The 21396-nt window shown below is 53.9% G+C and overlaps 8 protein-coding genes across 8 annotated transcripts; 5 read left to right on the forward strand and 3 right to left on the reverse strand.

Moving 5' to 3' along the window:
• Positions 1-160: 160 nt before the first annotated feature.
• Positions 161-957, reverse strand: QC764_508840 (uncharacterized protein; the record flags this gene model as incomplete). Its single annotated transcript, XM_062948140.1, has 2 exons — positions 161-707; positions 869-957. 2 exons carry the CDS (start codon positions 955-957, stop codon positions 161-163), a joined length of 636 nt encoding a protein of 211 aa, XP_062799547.1.
• Positions 958-1504: 547 nt separating this feature from the next.
• QC764_508850 (uncharacterized protein) lies at positions 1505-3076 on the forward strand (the record flags this gene model as incomplete). Its single annotated transcript, XM_062948141.1, has 1 exon — positions 1505-3076. The coding sequence occupies one exon, from the start codon at positions 1505-1507 to the stop codon at positions 3074-3076; it is 1572 nt and encodes a 523-aa protein (XP_062799548.1).
• A 58-nt stretch (positions 3077-3134) lies between these two features.
• On the reverse strand, positions 3135-5505 carry QC764_508860 (uncharacterized protein). Its single transcript, XM_062948142.1, has 2 exons — positions 4426-5505; positions 3135-4375 (listed from the first exon to the last, which is right to left on the reverse strand). The coding sequence occupies exons 1-2, from the start codon at positions 4566-4568 to the stop codon at positions 3514-3516; spliced, it is 1005 nt and encodes a 334-aa protein (XP_062799549.1). The 5' UTR covers positions 4569-5505; the 3' UTR covers positions 3135-3513.
• QC764_508870 (uncharacterized protein) lies at positions 4728-5270 on the forward strand (the record flags this gene model as incomplete). The annotated part of the gene is made up of 2 exons (XM_062948143.1): positions 4728-4935; positions 5029-5270. Exons 1-2 carry the CDS (start codon positions 4848-4850, stop codon positions 5268-5270), a joined length of 330 nt encoding a protein of 109 aa, XP_062799550.1. The 5' UTR covers positions 4728-4847.
• A 760-nt stretch (positions 5506-6265) lies between the features above and the next one.
• QC764_508880 (uncharacterized protein) lies at positions 6266-8560 on the forward strand (the record flags this gene model as incomplete). Its single annotated transcript, XM_062948144.1, has 2 exons — positions 6266-6993; positions 7048-8560. The coding sequence occupies 2 exons, from the start codon at positions 6266-6268 to the stop codon at positions 8558-8560; spliced, it is 2241 nt and encodes a 746-aa protein (XP_062799551.1).
• Positions 8561-9922: 1362 nt separating this feature from the next.
• Positions 9923-11616, reverse strand: ASF1 (Histone chaperone asf1). The gene is made up of 3 exons (XM_062948145.1): positions 10985-11616; positions 10567-10915; positions 9923-10502 (listed from the first exon to the last, which is right to left on the reverse strand). The coding sequence occupies exons 1-3, from the start codon at positions 11091-11093 to the stop codon at positions 10109-10111; spliced, it is 852 nt and encodes a 283-aa protein (XP_062799552.1). The 5' UTR covers positions 11094-11616; the 3' UTR covers positions 9923-10108.
• Positions 11617-11706: 90 nt separating this feature from the next.
• RNA14 (mRNA 3'-end-processing protein rna14) lies at positions 11707-15438 on the forward strand. Its single transcript, XM_062948146.1, has 3 exons — positions 11707-12565; positions 12618-14121; positions 14173-15438. Exons 1-3 carry the CDS (start codon positions 12332-12334, stop codon positions 15186-15188), a joined length of 2754 nt encoding a protein of 917 aa, XP_062799553.1. The 5' UTR covers positions 11707-12331; the 3' UTR covers positions 15189-15438.
• Positions 15439-16937: 1499 nt separating this feature from the next.
• Positions 16938-21240, forward strand: ago1 (Protein argonaute). Its single transcript, XM_062948147.1, has 5 exons — positions 16938-17088; positions 17156-17289; positions 17781-18128; positions 18187-18520; positions 18588-21240. The coding sequence occupies exons 3-5, from the start codon at positions 17871-17873 to the stop codon at positions 20957-20959; spliced, it is 2964 nt and encodes a 987-aa protein (XP_062799554.1). The 5' UTR covers positions 16938-17088; positions 17156-17289; positions 17781-17870; the 3' UTR covers positions 20960-21240.
• Positions 21241-21396: the final 156 nt, after the last annotated feature.

Below are 21396 nucleotides of genomic sequence, written 5' to 3' on the forward strand. Positions count from 1 at the left end.
TCAAGTATCTTGTTCTTGCGCGTCTAGCAAAACGAAAATGCAATGGGTATCTCTAGTCTTTTTCCCCTGCCTCGCTTGCCCCTTTTCCATCAATAATTTCATCCAAACTAATCACTCCCCTCCTCGCCGTTGTCCCCCCTTTAAAATCCCATCCCCTCTCTCAACAACTCCCCTGACCTCGTTCCCGCCCACCCCATCTCCTGCCATTTAACCAACAACCTCCTCGGCAGTTCCCACTCCTTCTCCGCTTGCGGCCGGTCCCCCTGCTGCACAAACCCCTCATCCTCTCCATCCCCCTATAAACCTCCCTCACCAACTCTTTCGTCCTCTTTTTTCTATCCATCCCACCACCCCCTTGTCGTCTCCCCTGCTCCCCACCACAATGCTCCCTCATCTCCTCCCTCAACCCCCTAGCCATGTCGTACACCCTCCCCACAACAAGATCTATCGTGCCCGCCATTGGGTTTAACGGATCCATCGTTGTTCTCATTTTGCGGATTGTTTCAGTGGCGGTAATGAGCTTGGAGTAGTTGTTGTAGACTAGCGCCTTTTTTTCGGCGTCGAGGGCGCGGATTTCCGAGAGGAGGCGGGTGTATGTTTGGAGGAGGGAGGAGAGGGAGGAGGACTCGAGGAGGGAGGTTAGGTACTGCGTGGGGGAGAAGGAGGGGGGAGTCGAGGATTGAGGCGGGGGGTTGATGCTGGCGGGGGGAAGGGGGAGGAGGTGGTGGTGGTTGTTATAGAAGGGACAGTGGTGCGGAGGTTGTAGTATTCGCGGAGGGGCGGCGGCGCGGGAGCGTTTGGGGGTTGGTTGGTGGGGATGGAGAGGTTGGGGGAGCTGGGGAGGGAGGTGGAGGGGGGTTGATGTCGAGGGAGGGGCGGGCGGAGGTGGTGGGGGTGTAGAGGTTTGAGGAGGAGGGATTCGACGGGGGGTCGCGGGGGGGTGGCTATTGTTGACATTTTGGGGATGGGATTGGTGGTGGTGGTGGTGGTGGTTGTGGTTCTACTGGTGATGGGTGGCGTCGGGTGTGGTGGTGGTGGGTGTGTTGGTGTTGGGAATGGGTAGTTGTGGGTGATGGAATAGTTGAGGTTGATGAGGCTGACAGAGTCGTGTTTGGTTGATGAAGCTGAGGTAAGGTTATTAATAAGGGTTGAATTGACGTCGTGTCTCTTGGAAAGTGGGCGGATCCTTCCCGAGGGAGTGGGACCGCGCTAATTCCCCGCGGATGCAGGGGTCTTTGTTAGCGGCTGACCTTGTAACGACAGTGGGTCTCGATGCTGAGCTTCAACAACTTCAGTTGAGAAACCGAGATGATGGGATGGGGAGTCATCTGAACTTGACGAGAGCTTTGTGAGATTAAATCACGGGAATAAAAGCTTCTTTGTTTGCTTTGGGTAAGAGGCAATTCATATCGAGGATTGCTGTGAACTAAAAGTATACCTATTCACCACCTATCCTTCAATACAAACACCATATGAGAGTATCGCGAACTAACATTATTTAACTATGGCTCCAGAACCGGGTCGGTCCCGCAACAATCGACGATTTCATCCTTATGGGAGTTCCTATGTTGATTCCCCGCTCAAGTTTCTGAGGCGACCTACTGATCCGAATGTTCGGCCGCTCTCAGCAGCAGATTCTGGCAGCGAGGACCAGCAGGACGATAGCACGCTTTCTTCTCTTGCGGACAGTGTACTACTTGAGAGCGACTCGAACGACGGGCCCTCTCACCTAGACGACCATAGCGATACAGAAGAGTCCCACGAGCTGGGGTCTTCTTCCAATCCCATCGACCTGACTAGTCTCCTTATTAATTCCCAGACGCCACCTGGCAAGAGTGTCGCCGGCAAGACCGTTTCACGGTTTAAAGTTGCCCCTCAGCCCGATTTTGGCAATCAAAAGTCTAAAAGAGGTGGGCCACAGTCTGGGAAAGCTCCGGTCACCCCAAACGTGATCCAGCCTCGGCAACGCTCTCACTCAGATCTCATCAGCCACAACCCAGCAGAGCCCAAGGCAGCAGCATCCCGGAATCACAGCAATCAAAACCACACAGATTCCCAAGGCACAAATCCCACCAAAGAAAACAAGATCAGACTCCGAGTCCCGCCCCACAACCACCCAAGGACGACCGTTACCAATATCTCACCTCGATCTGCTCCACAGCAGAATCGCACCAGTCAACCGGACACTTTACCCCCTATGACCCCCCAAAAGCGACCCCCAACCCAACCCGTTCCTCACGGCCGTCCCACCCAGCAACGCCGGCTCATGGCCCCCCCTCCCGCAGCACCATCCACTATCGGACCCAGCAGCCCACCAACCAACGTGCCCCGGCCCCCTCAAAACAACCAAATGGACCTCTCCCTCCAACTTCAAACCGCCCTCTCCACCACCTCCCTCCCCTTCCCCTCCCTCCCCTTCCTAACCCGCCTAGTCCAATCCCGCAACCCCCCTCCCCCCTTCCCCTCTTTATTAGCAACCACCCGCGCGAGAATATTATCCTCAGACATCACCACCGACATGCTCGACCCAGCCTACATCAATTCCCACTCCCTCCCCTCTGAGATATCGAACCCTCTCACAAAATCTGCCACCTTGCCTCACGACGTGGTGGTTCAAGTGTTGGATATCATCAACATCTCCAAGTCAAAGTGGGAGCAAGTGGAGGAGTTGGAAGCCAAGGCTCGGGGGGAGGAGAAGAGGGGGAGGGAGGTTGTCAGGTTACCTACCGCGAGGGGGGATGGGGAGGTTGATCAAGGGACGCAGGCGGGGACACAGTTCCAGACGCAGCAAAGGGGAGAAGGGAAAGCAACGCATAGAATTCTTTTTCAGGATCCAAAAGGGGGAAAGATTTACGGGCTGGAATTGGTCAGGGTGGAGAAGCTTGGTGTGGGGAAGACGAATATGGGGGAGAAGTGGCTATTGAAAAAGGGAACGAGCGTGAGCAGGGGGGTGGTGATGCTCGAGCCGGGGAGGTGTGAGTGTTTGGGTGGGAAGGTGGAGGTTTGGAATCGGGCGTGGAATGAAGGGCGGTTGGAGAGGTTGAGGGGGGAGGCGACTGGGGAGGGCACTGGTTAGGATCGGAGTTCAAAAGGGGTGGAGGGGGGAAGGGGGGGGGGTTGTTGGTACTGCAGCTCAGTACAATGTGTAGTAGCCGTTAATTTATATCCTTTCAAAAGGGGAACTAGGCATATCAAGTATATTTTGGGGTTTATCAGCCATCTAGCTATCTTTCAAGGTCTATTAGCTACTTCTAAAAGAATTTCGAGCATCTTTAAAGGCTTATTGACCATCCTTTGAGGCATAGTTTAGGATACTATTACACGTCAGCTTACCTTGCAGTGCCAGTTACTTTTTGTCCACAGCGTAGCGAGGTTATTGTTTTGCTGAGGGTGTAGCATCGAAAGAGTGAAGAGTAAGGTGAAAGTGAAGGAGAGTGATATGGGAGGCACTGATGGCTGCTGAGCCTGCGGTTGCTGCACCTCCGGTAGGTCCCCCACCCCGCGATCGGCCACCTAAACCGTCTGCATCCTCATATCACTCGGCAAATCTTCAACATCCACTATCTGGAAGGGATCCTGATCCTCCTCGCTAATCAACACCTCCAGCCCCTCCACCTCCTTCAGCTCCTCCTCCAACTGTCCCTTGAGGACATCCCTCAAGAAAGCCCTCTCCGAATTACTGTGAAACACACTGATCACCGCCTTCCCCTCCATGACAAGCTTGAGCGCAGGATGGTGCGACATCTCGCCGGTAACAATCAGATCAGCGTCCTTGACACCGGCCAGTACGCTCTCCCCGCTCCCTGGGCAGACAGCCACTGTCTTGACCATGAACTGCCCTTCTGATTTGGGGCGGGCGACCATGACGTGTTTTAGGCCGCCGAGGCCTTTGGCGTAGAGCTTTACTAGTTCTCCAAGGCCGGCTGGTTTGGAGAGTTGGACTTTTCGGCCGTAACCAGCGCCGGCGAATTTCTCGGGGAGGGAGGAGGCGTCGACTGGGGTTACGGTGGAGATGGTGGTGGTGCGGTCTGGGAGGGAGGAGAGCATCTGGGCGAGCCAGTCGGCCATGCCACCTGGGGCGGCGTCGATGGCTGTATGGGGGGAGTAAACGGCGATGTTGTGTTGGGCCAGCAGCAAAATAATGCGCTGTTGGGGGTCGGCCAGGGTGATGGACTTGAGGCCGCGGAAGATGAAAGGGTGGTAGGAGATTATTACAGAGGCTTTGCGGGAAATGGCCTCTTGGGCGACCGCGGGAGTGAGGTCGTTTGTGAGGAGGACCACAGGGGAGGTGGTTGTAGCTGTGGAAGGGGTGGTGAAGTTTTCTTGGAGGAGGCCAACGTTGTCCCAGTTGCGGTCGGCAAGAGACTCAGGGTACCTGCAGTCCCGTTAGTATTTACACATTGAATAAACAGCAAGAAGACTTACAAGGCCTGCATGGCCTTGACGACTCGCTCGGTAAAGGCAGGGCGCTGCATGGCGGCCATGGTGAAGGTTCTCGGTTGGGTAGAGTTGGCAAAGGACGAAATGAGTCTTGGTGTTGTTCTGAGGAGAGAAGAAGTGAAGTTCATCTGTGACTGAGCTTTTGTTGATGAGATTTTGTAGCGAGAGTGAGGTCACAGGTGAAATGCTTGCAGTGTAAGAGCTTCAGTGAGAGACAGACAGTGAGAAGGTGGAGAGGTGGGGTGAAAGGTGAACGAACGAACCAAAGCAAACTGAATGCTGGATGGGAGCAATTCCACACACAAAACCCCAACCCTTATCAAATCTTGCCAAGCATAACATGGCGGGGCAGTCACAAAGTCTGAGCAACATCACTATTCTTCATCGACAGAAACACACACCATACCATGGCCCAGTCAATCACCGAAGAATCCGTAAGGGCGGCCCTCACCGACCGCCTCAAGGCCTCTCATGTCGAGGTTCAGGACATGTCCGGTATGCCCGCTGCTTTCCTCTGTCACATGCCCCCTGACGTCATTTTCAGTTGAGAATGAACCCCCCCGATGCTGACACAGTTTGAATCACAAGGTGGCTGCGGGCAAGCCTTCACATCGTTGATTGTCTCGCCCGAGTTTGTGGGCAAGAACTCGCTAAAGAGGCATCGGCTGGTCAATGCCGCCCTCAAAGACGAAATCGCGCAGATACACGCCTGGAGCGCGAAGTGTCAGACACCGGAGGAATATGAAAAGGAAAAGGCAGCGACAGGAGGGAATGACGGGCCGCCGTTGGATGGGACGGCAGGAGGGGAGGTGACGGGCGTCAGTCAGTAGGAGGGGGAGGCTTTTGGGGGCGGTAGAGCAAGGCGTTCTGGCCGGGTTTGATACACCATTGGTATAAACAATTTGTTTCTTGATTATTTCTTGTTTGTCCAAAAATGACAGCCTTGACAGATCGCGTGAGAGAGGGGTTGGGACGAAGGCTGAAGGGGCTGCTTTCCCAAATCGGAGGTCGGTGGAAGAAGGTGTGTGTCACACACATCTCAGGCTCCCCCATGGGATGACTACTTTCCAAACTCTTTTCATCTTTGGCTCTCGATAGTGCGTATTTACTTCAACTCGCATCAATTTACCTCGAATCTATCAGTTCAGGAAGTTTGAGCTTCATCATGTGATACTCCGGCTCAAAGACTCCATCTGGCCGGGCGCTTGCCGTCAGTAGCCGCCAAGTACATTTTGTACAGCCTCACTTGGAGATCACCAACATTTGGCTGATGCCACCCACACACCCTGCCCACAAAATAATTGAGACACCAAAGTAAGTTAGCCCATATCATGCAATGAACTATACCTCAAAGGCAATTTATCAGGCCTTTGAACGATCTTTCAAGGCCTGTTAACTGTCTTTGAAGGCCTACCAACCATCTTTAAAGGCCTATGGACTATCCTCCAACCCATGTTAACCTACTTTAGTGTCTTAATTATTTCGTGGTGAGGGTGCCACACAACTACGAGGGCCTCCATTGCGGCTGGATTGTTTCAAAGACTGCCATTCGCTGCTGTCCCACGTTTTCCATCCAATGTTTGGTTTCATCACCCACGCCGGCTTGCTACTGCATTATCCCGTCGATGGAGGGCGGACGAGGCTGGGAGGGAGCCATGCTGACCATGACTGACCCGGTTTGAGCAGATGTGAAGGAAATCCTGGCCACAATAAATGGCCGTCTTTCACGATGGTCTGCTTGGAGTACGTGGTATTCTCTCATGTTCCAACTTGAGCTATACGCTCACCCGGTCTGTTAACAGCACCTTGATCACTACTGCGAAACATGGAAAACTCTCGTGTGGATGAGTTGCTCAAATCATTGGAGCTTCTTCAGCAATCCATCAAAACTCTCCATCAGTATCGAGAAGCGCAGTCCAATCCGGTTCAGCGTCCTCGCCCATCGAGTGTTGACTGGCCCGCCTCCACTCTTCAAAGAGTTGCCACCATCTCCAACGCACCTCCTCAGTCCGCCGTCACTACATTCGCTCGCCGGCTCACAAATGAGTCTCCGAGATCACGGCCAACACTCATCAATGATGGAATCCCAAAGAGAGAACACTCCCCCGACTTTCTCACCTTGACCAGTCCGCCCGCCTCCCGCAGCAGCAGCTCGCAATCGTCGCCGTCCTGTGTCATAGAGGCATTGCCTAGCATAGAGAAGACCGAGGAAGAGCTCGTCTCACATCTCCAATCCATTAAATCAACCGAAGATGGATCCACATCAGGCACCATAATTGCCCTGGCAGACGCATGGGAGAGGAGGGACGAGTTGACACCCGCCAACCTGCTCACATCGTTCGAGACAGGAGAGGGCACCAAATATGAACACACCAGCTATCAGATATATGAGGTCGACAGAGACGGCGTGCCCACTCAGATACGTCCACTTTGTCTTGTAAAAGGCTCAGCCTGTCCCAATCATGGGGACGAGAACGGAGATAATAGAGACATATCCGTCTGGCCCGTTCTGAAGACTATCAACGCCAACGGGAACGCTGTCGGTAGGATATCGTCAGTCACCCCTCATCCCATCATCAAAGACCCCTTGTGCTGACCGCCCTGAAGAATTCTCCAAGAACCCACCCCCGTCATGCTCGCCGCCGCCCATCTCACCATGAAAGACCACTTCGACATGGACGAGCTCCTCTCCCACCTCGTCACCACCGCCGGCAACAAAGGCAAAACCAAAGCCTACCTCAACCGCTCCATCGAGCCCACTCCCCTCCGTCAGCGCTCCTTCTTTTTCGTCTTCAAATACTACACCATCATCGCCTCGGGCCACCCCCCTACCCCCTGGCAGCCCTTTGATCCCCGCCCATTAGACCACCGCTCGCCGGATCACATAGACATAACCGAATGCTCCTCCATCCTCGCCCTCTCCCTCTCCGGGCCCGTCTCCTCCCAGGTCAAAGTGCGGGCAAAACGCAAGACCAAGTCGGGGAACCTGTACAGCACCTTTGCCCCCTGGCATTTGGTCAACATCCAGTACTTTCCCGACGACCACCACTCCCCCTTCCCCACCATCCGCTCCGACGGCACGCAGAAACACTTTCTCAACGGGCCGCACGCGTTTTTGGATGCTTTGAGGCTGGAATACCGCGACGCGATCAAGCGCTACACCGAACTGAACGAGTCGATAACAAAACTGATCACGCCCCCGAATCAGTTCATGTTTGACGTCCGGCTTCGGGACAAGCTCCTGTTTGAAGACTCGCACTTTACCTACTCGCGGCGGTATTTCTGGGCGTATAACACGCTGGGGGTTATCAATGAAGGCATCAAATCCATGAGCGCGGCGTACGTGAATAACTTCACGAGGGATTTTTGGGAGGGGAGACACCCGACGCTGTGGCCTTGTGCCAGCAATGGCGGCGACTACCTGGGCAAACTGGATATTCTGCGTCAGGACCTGGAGCAGGCGGTTTCGGAGCTGAAGGTGGTGTATGATAGGAATGAGGCCACGAGGACGGAGATTAGGAGTCTGAGGGAGCAGTTGTTTAGTGGGAGTTCGGTCAAGGAGAGCAGGAGGGCGATCGAGCAGGGGAAGAATATCAAGATACTGACGAGCGTGTCGATGGTCTTTTTGCCGTTGACGTTTGTGGTTGGGGTGTTTAGTATCACGACGTTGGAGATTGAGCCGGAGGATTGGAGGTTTGGGGTTACGCTTGTTGGGGTGTGTGTACCATTTTTTGTGCTGATTCTGGTGTTGCAAAGTATGGATAGTGTGAGGAAGGGGTGGGGGTGGGTGAGGGGGTTGGGGGGGAGAGTGTTTGGGCTGACGGGGAAGGGGAAGGGGAAGAGGGAGGTGGGAGGGGGTGGGGGAACGGGGTTTGGGGGCGATAGGAGGCATTTGTATCATCATTATCAGGAACGGGGGATCGGGGGTGGGGAGGTAAGGAGGGCGCAGACGGGGTTGGGGGGGGAGGGAGAGGGGAGGTGGTTTGGGAGGGGGGTGTGGAAGGGTTGGGGTTGGGGTTGGGGTTGGGGGGGGAGGGTGCCGAACTGGAGGAGGAGAGAGGAGTCGCTGGATTTAAGGATGGAGAACGGTGAGGTTGGGAGGGAGAAGAGGGTTGGATGAGGCATGGCAAAGCTCAGAATTTACAAAACACAAGCGAGGATATAAATTTAATATGAGAGATGCTCAGGGGAGCTGCCTCTTTAGCTTTTGGGAGCTACATCCCAACATTCCCACGAAAACATCATCCCACCATCGGAAGCCAAAGAGGTAGCTCCCCCGAGTATCTCTCAAACTCATTATTCCCACCATTCGCCATGGTGACAATCAAAGTACTACCGCCTTCTAGGGCTCTTGCCCACCTCTCCTATAGACGACCGCCGCAGCCAACTCGACACTCTGCGATTCTCGCCCCCACCGGTCGACCATCTTGCTGGTCGCCCAAAGTTAATCGACAACCTCGAGGACTTTTGGAAAGAGCATTTGCACAAGGTTGATCTCACAGGAACCGAATCCGGAGGAGGCAGTTTTGGCCAAGGGGGCGGTTCAATGACTTGCAGCGAGCGGCTTTGTTTGGATTGGGCTGGCCCTCGGTGATCTCCACCACCTTTGGACCGACAGATTCCGACACTTGAGTGCTTGGTGGCTGGGGCAATTCTAATTCCAGGTGCCGCATTTTCTGAACTTGTGGTGGTGGTCGAGCAACTTGATGTTAGCTTTGGTGGTCTTAACCTGCTGCACACACCGCCAGAGTTGAGACGTGTTCTGGGTCCTCCGGATGGAACATCGCCGTTCCAACGCCCCTTGGAGGAGAATGTGGCAAGCCATAGGATCATCCCCTGGGGGTTGTTGAACCAGGAAGGTACACGGAACCGGACGCTGGTCGAGTGGTGTTTGGTGTGCTACGGCTTGGGGTTCTTTTACCCTATGAAACTTTTACCAAGCGGGATTAGTTTGAAGGATGAGAGGGAGATACCCAGGAAGCTGTTCTCCGCGGCGAGAACAACCACAAATGATAGCGGGTGGAATGTAGTCATGCTTGATGACCTAACACCACGCAATTTCTGGGCAAGGGGGTTTTGTGAGTTTGAATGCTTGAGCGCAGAGAGGATACCGGACAACGGAATGATGCGAATTACTCTCGAGTTTCACTGTATGCCCGTTATTAAGCCGGAGGCGGCTTGGGAGATAGTCGGGGACCTGGAAGAGTCGTGGGGGCAAATGGGCAGGACATATCGCGATGTTGTTGGAGAGGGGACAGGTCTTATTTCTGGGGACAGGTGGTATGTGGATGCTGAACATGCAGAAATAAATTGTGAGATACAAGAAGTAAGGTACTGAACCCGAATCGACTGTCAGGTTGGTCATGCCCAGTTATCTATCAGCTTTTTAAGATCTGGAGGAAGGGGTTGCTGGTCAGTGGTCGGCTCGACAATGCCTTATCCAGATGTTGTTCACAAATACACGTGAGACAGAAATTAAACGTGAATGCGACAGAAACCATCGCCAGCCGATGTGATCAATTCAACAGCAGCAGAACGTCTAGGGTATGAATTCCGAAATGCCTCCAAACTTCCCGCAGTCCCGCTTGCAAAAATGACAAACACATATCCGTCACATCATATTCCTGCTTTATGTTTCCTTCGCACTCCCAACCCTTCAAGGGGCGGTTCAGTGCACCATGGCATCAGCCTGGGGGGCTGGGGCGCCAGAAGGGGCGCCAGCGGCAGGAACGGCAGGCTTGTCGACCTCCATCTCATCAGTTTCCATCGCGTCGCCGTCGAGCTCTTCCTCCTCGAGGTCGTCTTCACTCTCTCCCTCGATGTCGACACTGCCGTCATCGGAGAGCTCTTCCTCGTCAACAGCACCGTTCTCGCCCTCAACGCCTTCCATGGCAGCATCCTTATCAGCACCAGAGGCCTCGCCAACGGCAGCAGCCTCCTCCGCTAGCTCGGCCTCCTCCTCCTCGGCAAGCTCCTCAGCACCATACTCCTCCTCATCAGCAACCAAATCGGCCTCAGGCTGCTCAGGAGGGAACTCGGCAGGAGCAGTAGCCTCGGAGTCCCTATTTTTTCAAGTCGTATTAGCAACCTGCCCCACTCTGTCGCAAACTGTAAAATGTAACATACCACTTAATGTTGAACCTAGTCACACGTGGCTTCTCAGCCAACACGTTGCGCTTGATCTTCTCGATGATGGGCTTGGCAGGGGGGTCGTTCTGGAGCTCTTCGGACTCGTACTCGTTGTTGACATAGTAACCAACACGGACGAACTCGCGGCCGTCGTAGGCGCAGGTGAGGAGGATGACGGTGACGCCGAGGAGCTCGTCGTCGGGGATGAGCTTGGTGTCGGGGGGGTTGGCCTCAAAGGCGAACTTGTTGACGCCCACGGGGATGGGGCCGACGAGGAGGGAGTCGAGCTCCTGGTCGTGGGAGTCGCTTTGGGCAGAGCCGACGTAGGTGAGCTTCCACTCGAGGTCTGTGTTTTTGAGATGAGAGGGTTAGATATGGGTGGAAACAAAAGTCGGAAAAAAAGTTGCAAACATACCCTTCTCAAGTGGCTCCAGGCACTCGAATGTGATCTCAAAAAGGTACTTGTCGGTGAACTTGGCGGGGTTGTTGGCCACATTGACGCCGAGAAGCGTGACGACAGACATTTTGAGTTTGTGTTTTCAAAATAAGATAAAACAGTTGAATCCAGAGAAGAGAGAGTGTGTGTGAGTGAGTGTGTGTGTGTGAGAGAGAGAGAGAGAGAGAAAAGCAGAGTCGGCGCCTGTTGTGCGTAGTTGGTGATGGTGGTGGTGGTGAGAAAGTGGAAAATGGTTGGGCGGTGATGGTGGGAAAAAGAAGGGAAGGGCAACAGGAAAGGCGCTAAGAAGGAAACAGAGATTTGTTTGTTTTGAATGGACAGCGCTTCGACCTTTTTAATTCTGGTCACTGGATGGCAACGCAGTCCCGTCTTGTCTCGTTTTAGGTGGGCAAAAAAGGTGGGCACTTTTCAGCTTGAACTCATCAAACACAGAGGCACAGGCTCCGTCGCGCTGCCACGGGGGGGCATTGACTGTTGAGTCGTGTCGCTCTCTCAGGGTCGCGTAGAGTGCCAGCCAGGGAGTCGCGTCTCCTGGGCTCCTAATTAGGTCAGCGAATTGCCGCCCAATTCCCCACTGTCCTGTCTCCCGCTTCCCCACTGTGCGTGCCACCTGGCCCAGGCCCACCTCTATCCACAAGCCACATTGAGCCACAGCTTGGCAGAAAGAAAACCAAGCGCATGTAGTCGCGCTTCCATCTCTTGTCCATCTCTTATCACACCTTGAAGACGTGTGTCGAACTATAAATCTTCGACGACGGCGACAACAACAACAGCAACAACAACAACAACAACAATAACAACAACTTTGCTCCACAACGGCATCATTGAGAACAATAGCAGCATCCTCTCTTGAATAGCACAGCCTACATTCAATATCTGGGTCCTGCTTACTGCGCGACTCCCAGTCCCCAGTCCCCCAGTTCTTTGTGTGCGCTGCCAAAAAAAAAAAAAAAAAAAAAAAGGCCTTGCTGGTCAGAATCTCCGTCTCTTGTGATCCATGCGACGCAACGACTCTCAGTGACTCTGCGTAATCTTTTCTTCTTCTTTTCGCTAGCTTCCTGCTCCCACCCACCCTCTCTTCCCGCCTCTATCGCCATCACAAGTGCTGTGTCTCTCATCGACGGTGGACCTACCTACCCCAATTGCGGTTTCCCCAAGCAGCACTGATCCGAGTTTTCTACCATCACCACCGTTTGATATCGGCGCATCACCACTTTCGACCTCGGCAGCCTTGCCAATTGCGGCAGCGATTCCTTCCCCTCGACCGAGACCTTCAGGTCATTATCAACATCTTCACATTGCACAATGGCCGACGCCCCGACCGACGACGGGCGAAACAATGGCTCCCTTAGCCCACCTACCGAGACCCCAATTCTGGTACCTGTCGACAAGGTCGCCCAACTCGAGAAGCGAGTAACAGAAGACCCTCGCGGAGCCTTGGACGCATGGCTCGCGTTGATGGCCGAGCACCGGTGCAGAGGCAACATTGCCCAGGCCAGAGAGACTTACGAGCGGTTCCTGACCATCTTTCCTCAGGCGGTATGTCTCTTGCGCCCCCTGCCTCAACAACGCAATGCTAACAATGGAATAGGCCGAGGTCTGGGTGCAATGGCTGGAGATGGAACTCGAAACCGATAACTTCAACGAGGCTGAGCGCATCTTCAGCACTGCTCTCATATCCACACCGAACCTCGCCCTCTGGACAAAGTATCTCGACTATGTCCGCCGTCGCAACGACCTCAACGATGGGAATGCTCGCCAAATTGTCTATCAAGCGTACGATTTCGCGCTCAACAACATCGGGTTCGACAAGGACTCCGGCAAGATCTGGGCCGACTACATTCAGTTTCTCAAGTCCGGGCCTGGCACCCTGGGAGGAAGCCAGTGGGAAGATCTGAAGAAGATGGATCAGATCCGCTCCGCTTACCAGAAGGCCATTTGTGTGCCCATCGCTAACGTTAATAACCTGTGGAAGGAGTATGACCAGTTCGAGATGAGCCTGAACAAGCCCAACGGTCGCAAGAACCTCGCCGAACGGTCGCCGTCCTACATGACGGCCAAGAGTGCCTACATCGCCCTCGAGAACACCACCCGTGGTCTGCAGCGGACGACCCTCCCCGTTCTTCCCCCAGCCGCTGCTCACTTTGACGGGTACCAGGAGTACATGGAGCAAGTTGAGATCTGGAAGAGGTGGATCGCTTGGGAGAAGTCTGATCCTCTTTACCTCAAGGAGGACGAGAAGCTGCCTGGCCTCTACCAGAAGCGTATTCTCTATGTTTACCGGCAGGCCCTGATGGCGCTGAGGTTCTGGCCAGAGATGTGGCTGGATGCGGCCGAGTGGTGCTTTGAGAACAACATTATTGATGACAAGCCAAAAACTAGCGACCAAAAAAATGACGTGTCCACAGGTCTTGAATTTCTGATTCGTGGCATTGAAGCAAACCCAGAGAGCGTCCTCCTTGCACTCCGGTACGGTGACTACATTGAATCCACTCAGCAGACTGAGGACAACGACAAGGCCAAGATTGCGCTTGGTCAGGCTGTGCGCGCTCCCTACAACAAGGTGCTTGACACGCTGTATGATATAATCAACAAGGTGAAAGACCGTGAGACGGCTCACATTGCTCAGATTCAGGAGGCGGCCAAGAAGGCGGCTGGGAGGGATAATTCGTCTAGCGGGTCTGATGATGATGAAGATGATGAGGAGGAGGGTGAGGGGTCGACCAAGCCGGCGATGGATGCCAGTGCGGAGAAGCAGATACAGGCGGTGCAGCAGGTTTCTGCTATGCAGACCAAGATGCTGTCAAAGACCATCTCGTTTGTCTGGATTGCTCTGATCCGGGCCATGAGGCGGATTCAGGGCAAGGGCAAGGCGAACACGGAGATGGGTGGTATGAGGCAGGTCTTCCAGGACGCTAGACAGCGCGGTCGGCTCACCAGCGATGTTTATGCGGCTGTTGCACATATGGAGTGGACAATTTACAAGGAGCCCGCTGGTGGAAAGATTTTTGACCGTGGTGCGAAGCTGTTTCCGGAGGATGAGGATTTTGCGCTGGAGCACATCAAATATCTCCATTCTTTGAATGACTTTACCAGTAAGTTTCTCGCCCTCTTTAGTTTCCCACTCATGGCTAACCATCTCACAGATGCCCGCGTCCTTTTCGAGCGTGTCGTTTCTCGCCTAACCTCCAAGCCGGAGAACGTACACAAGGCCAAACAGCTTTACGTCTACTTCCACAAGTACGAGTCCCAATTTGGTGAACTCGCCCAGATTTCCAAACTGGAGAAACGCATGGCGGAGCTTTTCCCGGAGGACCCGAAGCTCTCTCACTTCTCGGCGCGTTTCTCAACCGAAAAGTTCGACCCTATCACGGCGAGAGTTATCGTCTCTCCTGCGGCTCAGCTCCGGCCGAAAATACAACCACCTGGTTTGATGCCCTCGATTGAACAACATCAACCACAACAACCCATCTCCATCCGCAACACCCCCACCCCGGCGCCTCAATTCCAACCAACAATTACCAACTCCCCCAAACGTCCTCTTCCCCTAGACGACGACGAGTCAAACCCGCCTCGCAAGATTCAGAGAAACGATTACAACACCGAGTTCGTCCGTGGCGCCTCCCCCCTAAAAGGAGCAGCTGGCCGTAGACTGGACCAGCAGCGTCGTATGCAGGGAAGTGCTGGAGGCGCGAGCTATAGCAGCACCCCTGCCCCTATCGCTCGGGACATCACCTTCCTCCTCGGCTTAATCCCCCGGGCTGAGGCCTACGATTACCACCGTATGAACCCAAACAAGGTCGTCAATTTGCTCCAGTCGACGAACGTACCAGAGTACCACGTCTGGAAAGCCCACGCCAATCCAAGCCAGAACCCGCACCACAGAAATGTTTCCACCGATTTTGGGAGCTACGGTGGTGGATATGGGAACAGGGACTCGCCGGCCCCAAGGGTGGGAAGTCCGTATGGACAACAGAGGTTGGTGATGGGGCAGGGGCAAGGCTACAGACAGAGTAGTCTCAGGCCGGGGAGCGCCGGGAGTGGAGCGGGGTATGAGCCTCCTCCTGCGGTACCTGGGCAGGGCGCCGGCGGGTATCAGTTTGGGGGTTTGCCTCCCCCCCCTCCTCCACCGGGGTATGGAGGTTATGGTGGGGGGTATTGAGACGATAGGGGAGGTTTGTAGCTGGGGGAATATAATCATATCTTGGGGAAGGTAGAGGGATTGAGGGTTCATCATGGCGTTCTGAGGAGGTGCATACTGTATAGGATAGGAGTTTTCTTTTGGGGAAGGCTAAAGGTGGTGCATTTGTGGTTGGGATTGGGGGCAAAAGTTAAATGGGGGATTTCGGGAGAGATACAGCCCGACCTGTATATAACGATTCGAGCCATAGTGATTTTTCCCACGTACCGATCGGAATTGCTAAACTAACTTATTTTATATGAGCCAGATAACGATAAGACTCCTCACACCAACCGAATCGTTATATACAGGTTTCACTATAGTGTAGTAGGTTGGACGGGGCGGGTGAATTGTAGATGTTTTGTTCTTTCCGAGGTTTCAAGGTCTTTTGGATAGTGATGATGGATTCATATTCAGTGGCTTGTGAATTCTTCTCGTGAGAGAGTCTGTCTGCGCCAGATGGTGGATGTCCTGCAGTGGTGATCAACTGTCATATATTTGTGACCGGGAGTGCGACCTCCCACTTTCAGTGAGCATCTGTCTATGTGTGACATGTGCGATATATTATGTCCCGTTGACTGAATATCGGTAGTGGAAATGTGGCACGACCTGATATGTGACACTCATAATATAGTCAACCCCTTCTCCATGACCAAAAACACAAAAATGTCATCCAGGCTAGGCCATCCATCTAAGGCAGGCAGTGAAAGTGTCACTGACAAAGATCCCTTCCGTCTACTTGAGGGTTGTCGTTGTCCGGCCGAAATGTTAGTCAGCCGAGACCAAAAAAAGGGGCTGGTCTTGGCAGGGGTTGGTGTCAAGACTGGTAGAACCAAGATGCTTTTGTCTCATGTCGGGTTGTACAGGGGTGGTGGGATAAGCTTATTTTGACGACTGGTCTTGTTTTGGGGAGGAGACGGATGGTAAGATGTTGGAGAGGAGGGGTGGGATGGGATTGGGAGCTGGGATTGCTCAACACTTTCTGTTTTGTTGAGTGTTTTTGGGAATGGTTTCATCACCAATATCTCGTGGTGTCTTTTCAGGGAAGAATACGGACTTTGGATTGGGACTGGGATAGATACATTAGTGTATTGCACTGTGGTCTACTAAACGTCTGGAAATGCCCATAGTGTCTTCAACAGGCCAGGCAAATATAACCTTTAGGGTATCTAATTTCTTTATACACTCAATGTGTGTGGTACCTGCCTATGCTTAAGAGAGGAAGCAAAGACCTTGGCTCGAGTTCCTTGCCCTAGTGTTCCACAGAAGAGGTGAGAAATGTCAAGTGATCGGGTAGCCCTAAGTGAACGGGGAGGAGGTGATTCCAGCTGCAATTCATGATACTGTGCGGATCAAAAGAAGAAGTTTCTTTTCCCAGGTGAGGGAGCAGGTAGATTGTTTAGTTTTCTCTGTTGTGGTGTGATAAGAAGGGAGCAGAGTATTTTCTTCTCCTGTGGTCCGGAATGATACGCCAAGGGAGACCACGGAAGATACATGATGCTCAGAGATGGGTGATGGTGATGTGGTTTCTCCGCCTCAAGATAGCTCGCTCTTCCAGCTCTTATGCCGACGGTGGCCGTGATGATGAATAGTCTGATGTGCTCCCTCAACGCCCCTTCCGTCTTTCCCACGTAGGCCTATCGGAGCAGCGAGTCCTATCGCCAACCAACAAAGGAAGCCCTATCACCAACCTCGCTGGCGTCATACGCGTCCCCCCACTTGCCCATCAAACAGAAGAGCAATTCCTTTGTCTTCCAAGGCTGTTATCGCTGCTTACAACAACCATTACCCGCTTCCTCCTCCGATATTCACTTGCTCCAGCTGATCGTTGCTCAGTGGGGGGCTGATTAGGAATTCTGGGCCCTCAATTCCTGGGTATAAAGTAAGGTCTTCCTCTCCCACAACTCCCACAACTCCCACAACCCTTCCTCTCTCATCTTCAACCTCAGCCATCGGCTACCCTCATTCTCTACTCTCCTTCAACCCAGAGCGGTATCAAACTTTGACATCCCTCTATCAAAACCTCTTCAGTCTACCCTTCCGTGGTAGCAAAACCGCGACTTGCTTCGGCATCCACCAAAAGGTACATTCTTGAAGCCATCGCCATTTGGCATGATCCCCCAACATCACACATCACCACCAAATCATCACTCGGTCGCACGCTCTCTGTCGGAACAATCAGCACTGATCAGCACCGATTCACACCGGGTCGCTGCATCAGGCACACCCAGCAAGTGGGGGTCGTGCATGTGTCTACCCAGCTCGTTCCTTCCCCCCTTGTTCTCGGCACTCATGGGCACTCATTGCGCCTTTTCACTGGGATAGCCTTGCTGCCTGTTTGTCTCGATCTGTTTGCATCTACTACACACACCTCACAAAACTCACTCTCCCCTTAACCTCCAAACCCCCAAACAGTCTCTGTCCAGTCATCTGTGATTGATTGTCGCTCTCTCCTTCCATCCTCTGCCATCCCCTACATAACCTCTCCCGCTGCCCCCCGGCCCTCTCATTCTCTTTTCTCTTCTTCCTGGCCGCTTTGATCCACAGACAGCGATTGACATAGCAACGCAACAGTCCTTCTAGGCAACTCGCTCTCTGCTTCTTCGACAAGAAGCCAACAGCTACGACACTCTTTTGCCCCATCTCTTACAGCCCATCGTCGCCATGGATGACACTCAGGAGTTCAATCCCAAGGACTTGCCTTCCTACCCCAAGCATACCGACTTCAAAGACTTGAGCACCAAGGCTGTTGAGAAGCGCATTGATCTCACCCCCGAGGCTTACGTCGAGGATCTTGACAAATTCCACCCCTTTGCCAGCCGCCCTGGTTGGAATGACGATGCCAAGGCCCGCAAGGTCAATGTCGCTATCAACCAGTACCGCATCAAGGTTGCCAAGCTGCCCACCATCTTCCAGTACAATGTAAGCAACTCTTGACAGGGAACATCGTCTTGTGCTCATCATTAAAACACATCTGCAGCTTGACGTTTCCCCCAATCCCGATGCCAATGTGGTCTTCCGCAAGTGCTGGGAGAACCCGACCTTGCAAGCCCACATGAAGCAGTTCAAGACCCCCGAAGGCAAGTCGGGCGACTGGCTGTATGATGGTGGCAAGATCCTCTGGTCCCGCAACGACATTGGCAATCAGGCTGTCAAGAAACAGATAGACCTCCGCGAGAATGAGGATGGCTCGCGTGGCAAGCCCCAGCCGCTTTTCATCACCATCACCAAGACCAAGCAGTTGAACCTGGAGGCGATCAATGCCTATCTGGCTGGCAAGATGGGCTGGGACAATGTGGTTCTGGAGACTATCAGTGAGTTATCACATGTCCAGAAGTTCATGCTGTGCTGTTGGAAAAGCTAAACATGTTATCTACCTAGCTTTTCTGGACCAGGTTTTCCGTGCTGGTCCCACTAGGGTTTTCGGTTTCATCGCCAACAAGCGTACGCTTATCCACCCCCAGAGCTCTGAGAGCATGCCTCTCAACGCTCTCACTGAGGCTATCAAGGGCATTTACTCTGCCATTCGCCTAAACTCGTCCAACATCACCGGCGGTCAGGGCCTCGGCGTCAATGTCGACGTCGCCAACAACACCTACTTCATTGGTCAGAACATGGCTCAGCTGGCCCGCCACTTGGTCATCAACTTGTGCCCCAATGTCGGTCCCCACAAGCCTGATGAGTTCTTCCAGTTTGTCAAGCCTGTCCAGGACAAGAACGGCAAATGGGGCATGTCTGCCGGGCTCAAGGCTCTCCGCCGCTTGACGAATCTTCGCTTCAGGGTCACTCATCGCGGCAAGAAGGACAAGAATGGGAACCTGATCCCCTCCCCCATCTACAGGGTCAAGGGAGTCGTGTTTGAGCCAAAGTATGGCCAGGAGGGTGCGTCGGCCAAGAAGGTCACTTTTCAGCGCAAGGAATTCAATGAGGCCACGCAGGAGATCACCACCTCCGAGATGTCCATTTACGACTTCTACGAGCTTCATTACAAGAAGCGTCTTCGTCTCTGGCAGCTGCCTCTGATTGAGACCAACAAGGCCGGGTACTTTCCCATGGAGCTCTGCGAGGTGGAGCGCTTCTGCCCCTACCCATTCAAGCTTGATGGAGACATGACCACCAAGATGTTGCGGTTTGCTGTCCAGGCTCCCAAGGAGCGCAAGATGCAGATCGAGAAGATGGTTGCCCAGCTCCAGTGGGGCAATGACAGGTTCCTCAAGCAATTCGGCATCCAGATGGACAGCACCATGCCCAAGGTCGAAGCCCGTGTCATTCCCAACCCCGGCATCTCATTCGGCAACAAGATCGTCAATCCCGGAGTGAGTGGTCGCTGGGATCTTCGTGGGCTCAAGTTCATTGAGCCCAACCCACAGCCACTGAAGTCGTGGGGCATCTGCGTCACCCAGGACTGCTGTGACCAGCCCACTGTCGCCGCCTTCTACAAGAACTGGTCCAATATCTACAAGGGCCACGGCGGGCGGATCCAAAATGACCCCATCATCTTCCGGGCCCAGGGCAGTCAGTACACCGAGGTCGTCCAGAATGCCTGGCATACGGTCGGCAAGAAATTCAATGCGAACCCTCAGATCATCTTCTTCATCCTCAAGGACAAGTCGGCTTGGTACTACGAGCGCTTGAAGCGCAGCTCAGACTGCCGCTATGCCATGCCGACGCAGATGTTGAACCTCCAGCAGGTCCGGAAGGGCCAGGCGCAGTACTGCTCCAACGTCTGCTTGAAGGTCAATGCCAAGCTAGGTGGATGCACTGCCGTGGCCGTCAAGACTCAGGCTGGGCAGCCGCTCAAGCCCAACTCTGTGGCGCCGCACTTTGACAACACGCCTACCATGTTTATTGGTGCTGATGTTTCCCACGGCGCTGCTGGTCATCTGTCGCCTTCGGTTGCTGCCATGACTGTCTCCATGGACAAGGCGGCCACCAAGTACGCCGCTGGTGCCCAGACCAATGGCTGGAGGGTTGAGATTATCCAGCCTTACAACATGATGCAGATGCTGCAGCCCATGATTAAACAGTGGCGCCAGCGGAACGGTACGTTTCCCAAGCGCGTATTCTACATGCGCGACGGTGTCTCTGAGGGCCAGTACGCCCACGTCATGCAGCACGAGTTCCCGGCCATGAAGAAGGCGTTCGAGGCGGCCATGACTAGTGAGAAGGCTGCCGCCCCGCTCTTCACCATCATCATTGCCACCAAGCGTCACCACATCCGCTTCTTCCCCGACAGCAACGTGGCGGACAAAAACGGCAACGCCCTCCCGGGCACCCTGGTTGAGCGTGAAGTCACCCACCCCTTCCAGTACGATTTCTACCTCTGCTCCCATGTGGCCATCAAGGGCACGGCGCGCCCTGTTCACTACACGGTTCTGCACGACGAGGTCAAGCTGCCTCCTGCCAAGCTTCAGGAGATGATCTATCACCAGTGCTACCAGTATGTGCGGTCCACCACTCCGGTGTCTCTGCACCCTGCCGTGTACTATGCCCACTTGGTGAGCAACCGCGCGCGTCCCCACGAAATGGGCCTCTTCACCGACCGTGTCCCCGAGGACGTCAAGCATGGTATCCTCCGCGCGGCTCTGGGCAACTATGCCAAGTTGCAGAAGGCCAGGAAGGCCAGGCAGAAGGACAGCCAGACCTCCCAGAGCGACGAGCGCGACAAGATCTGCCCCAAGCTCATGCCCCTTGGACGGGAGGCCAAGCCCGGGGCCAAGGAGGCGTTCGAGGCGGGTATGTGGTTCGTCTAAACGACGACCACCATGACATCACACCATGTTATTTTGTAATTATATCATGTATATTGAGCCTGGCAGTAGGGGAGATGGTTCCATGACGGCTATCAAGGGGGAGTGACATTTCGGACGAGAATGCAAGGAAAGTCGATGGGAGAGCCTCTGACCGCGGAAGACCTTGGCTGAGGACTTGAATTCAGAGGACAGACAGGTGTTAGGAAGCTTATAGCATCCTGCAAATCCATCGTTGCTTTTTGAAAATCCTCATGTCTGCTTCAGTGTGATTTGCGATGTGGTGACGACTTGGTGAGATGTTTGATGTGGTACAGATAGATTCAGTGGTGAGGAGGAGAGGTAGGTGAGTATTTATATAACCCCTTTTTCCACCACTCTCACCACAGCAACGGGTTGGAGTTCAAGCTAGGGTCCAGCTTATGTCATGCATCTATCTT

This window comes from Podospora pseudoanserina, chromosome 5 (assembly GCF_035222485.1).
Source record: "Podospora pseudoanserina strain CBS 124.78 chromosome 5, whole genome shotgun sequence".
Taxonomy (NCBI): Eukaryota; Fungi; Ascomycota; class Sordariomycetes; order Sordariales; family Podosporaceae; genus Podospora; species Podospora pseudoanserina.

Coding starts and splice junctions, on each gene's coding strand:
- RNA14 (XM_062948146.1), top strand. CDS start 12,332: ATGGCCGACGCCCCGACCGACGACGGGCGAAACAATGGCTCCCTTAGC. Junction 12,566..12,617: donor TGACCATCTTTCCTCAGGCG/GTATGTCTCTTG, acceptor ACAATGGAATAG/GCCGAGGTCTGGGTGCAATG. Junction 14,122..14,172: donor TTCTTTGAATGACTTTACCA/GTAAGTTTCTCG, acceptor ACCATCTCACAG/ATGCCCGCGTCCTTTTCGAG.
- QC764_508860 (XM_062948142.1), bottom strand. CDS start 4,568: ATGAACTTCACTTCTTCTCTCCTCAGAACAACACCAAGACTCATTTCG. Junction 4,376..4,425: donor GTCAAGGCCATGCAGGCCTT/GTAAGTCTTCTT, acceptor ACGGGACTGCAG/GTACCCTGAGTCTCTTGCCG.
- ASF1 (XM_062948145.1), bottom strand. CDS start 11,093: ATGTCTGTCGTCACGCTTCTCGGCGTCAATGTGGCCAACAACCCCGCC. Junction 10,916..10,984: donor CCTGGAGCCACTTGAGAAGG/GTATGTTTGCAA, acceptor TCAAAAACACAG/ACCTCGAGTGGAAGCTCACC. Junction 10,503..10,566: donor ACTAGGTTCAACATTAAGTG/GTATGTTACATT, acceptor TTGAAAAAATAG/GGACTCCGAGGCTACTGCTC.
- ago1 (XM_062948147.1), top strand. CDS start 17,871: ATGGATGACACTCAGGAGTTCAATCCCAAGGACTTGCCTTCCTACCCC. Junction 18,129..18,186: donor CCACCATCTTCCAGTACAAT/GTAAGCAACTCT, acceptor ACACATCTGCAG/CTTGACGTTTCCCCCAATCC. Junction 18,521..18,587: donor TGTGGTTCTGGAGACTATCA/GTGAGTTATCAC, acceptor TTATCTACCTAG/CTTTTCTGGACCAGGTTTTC.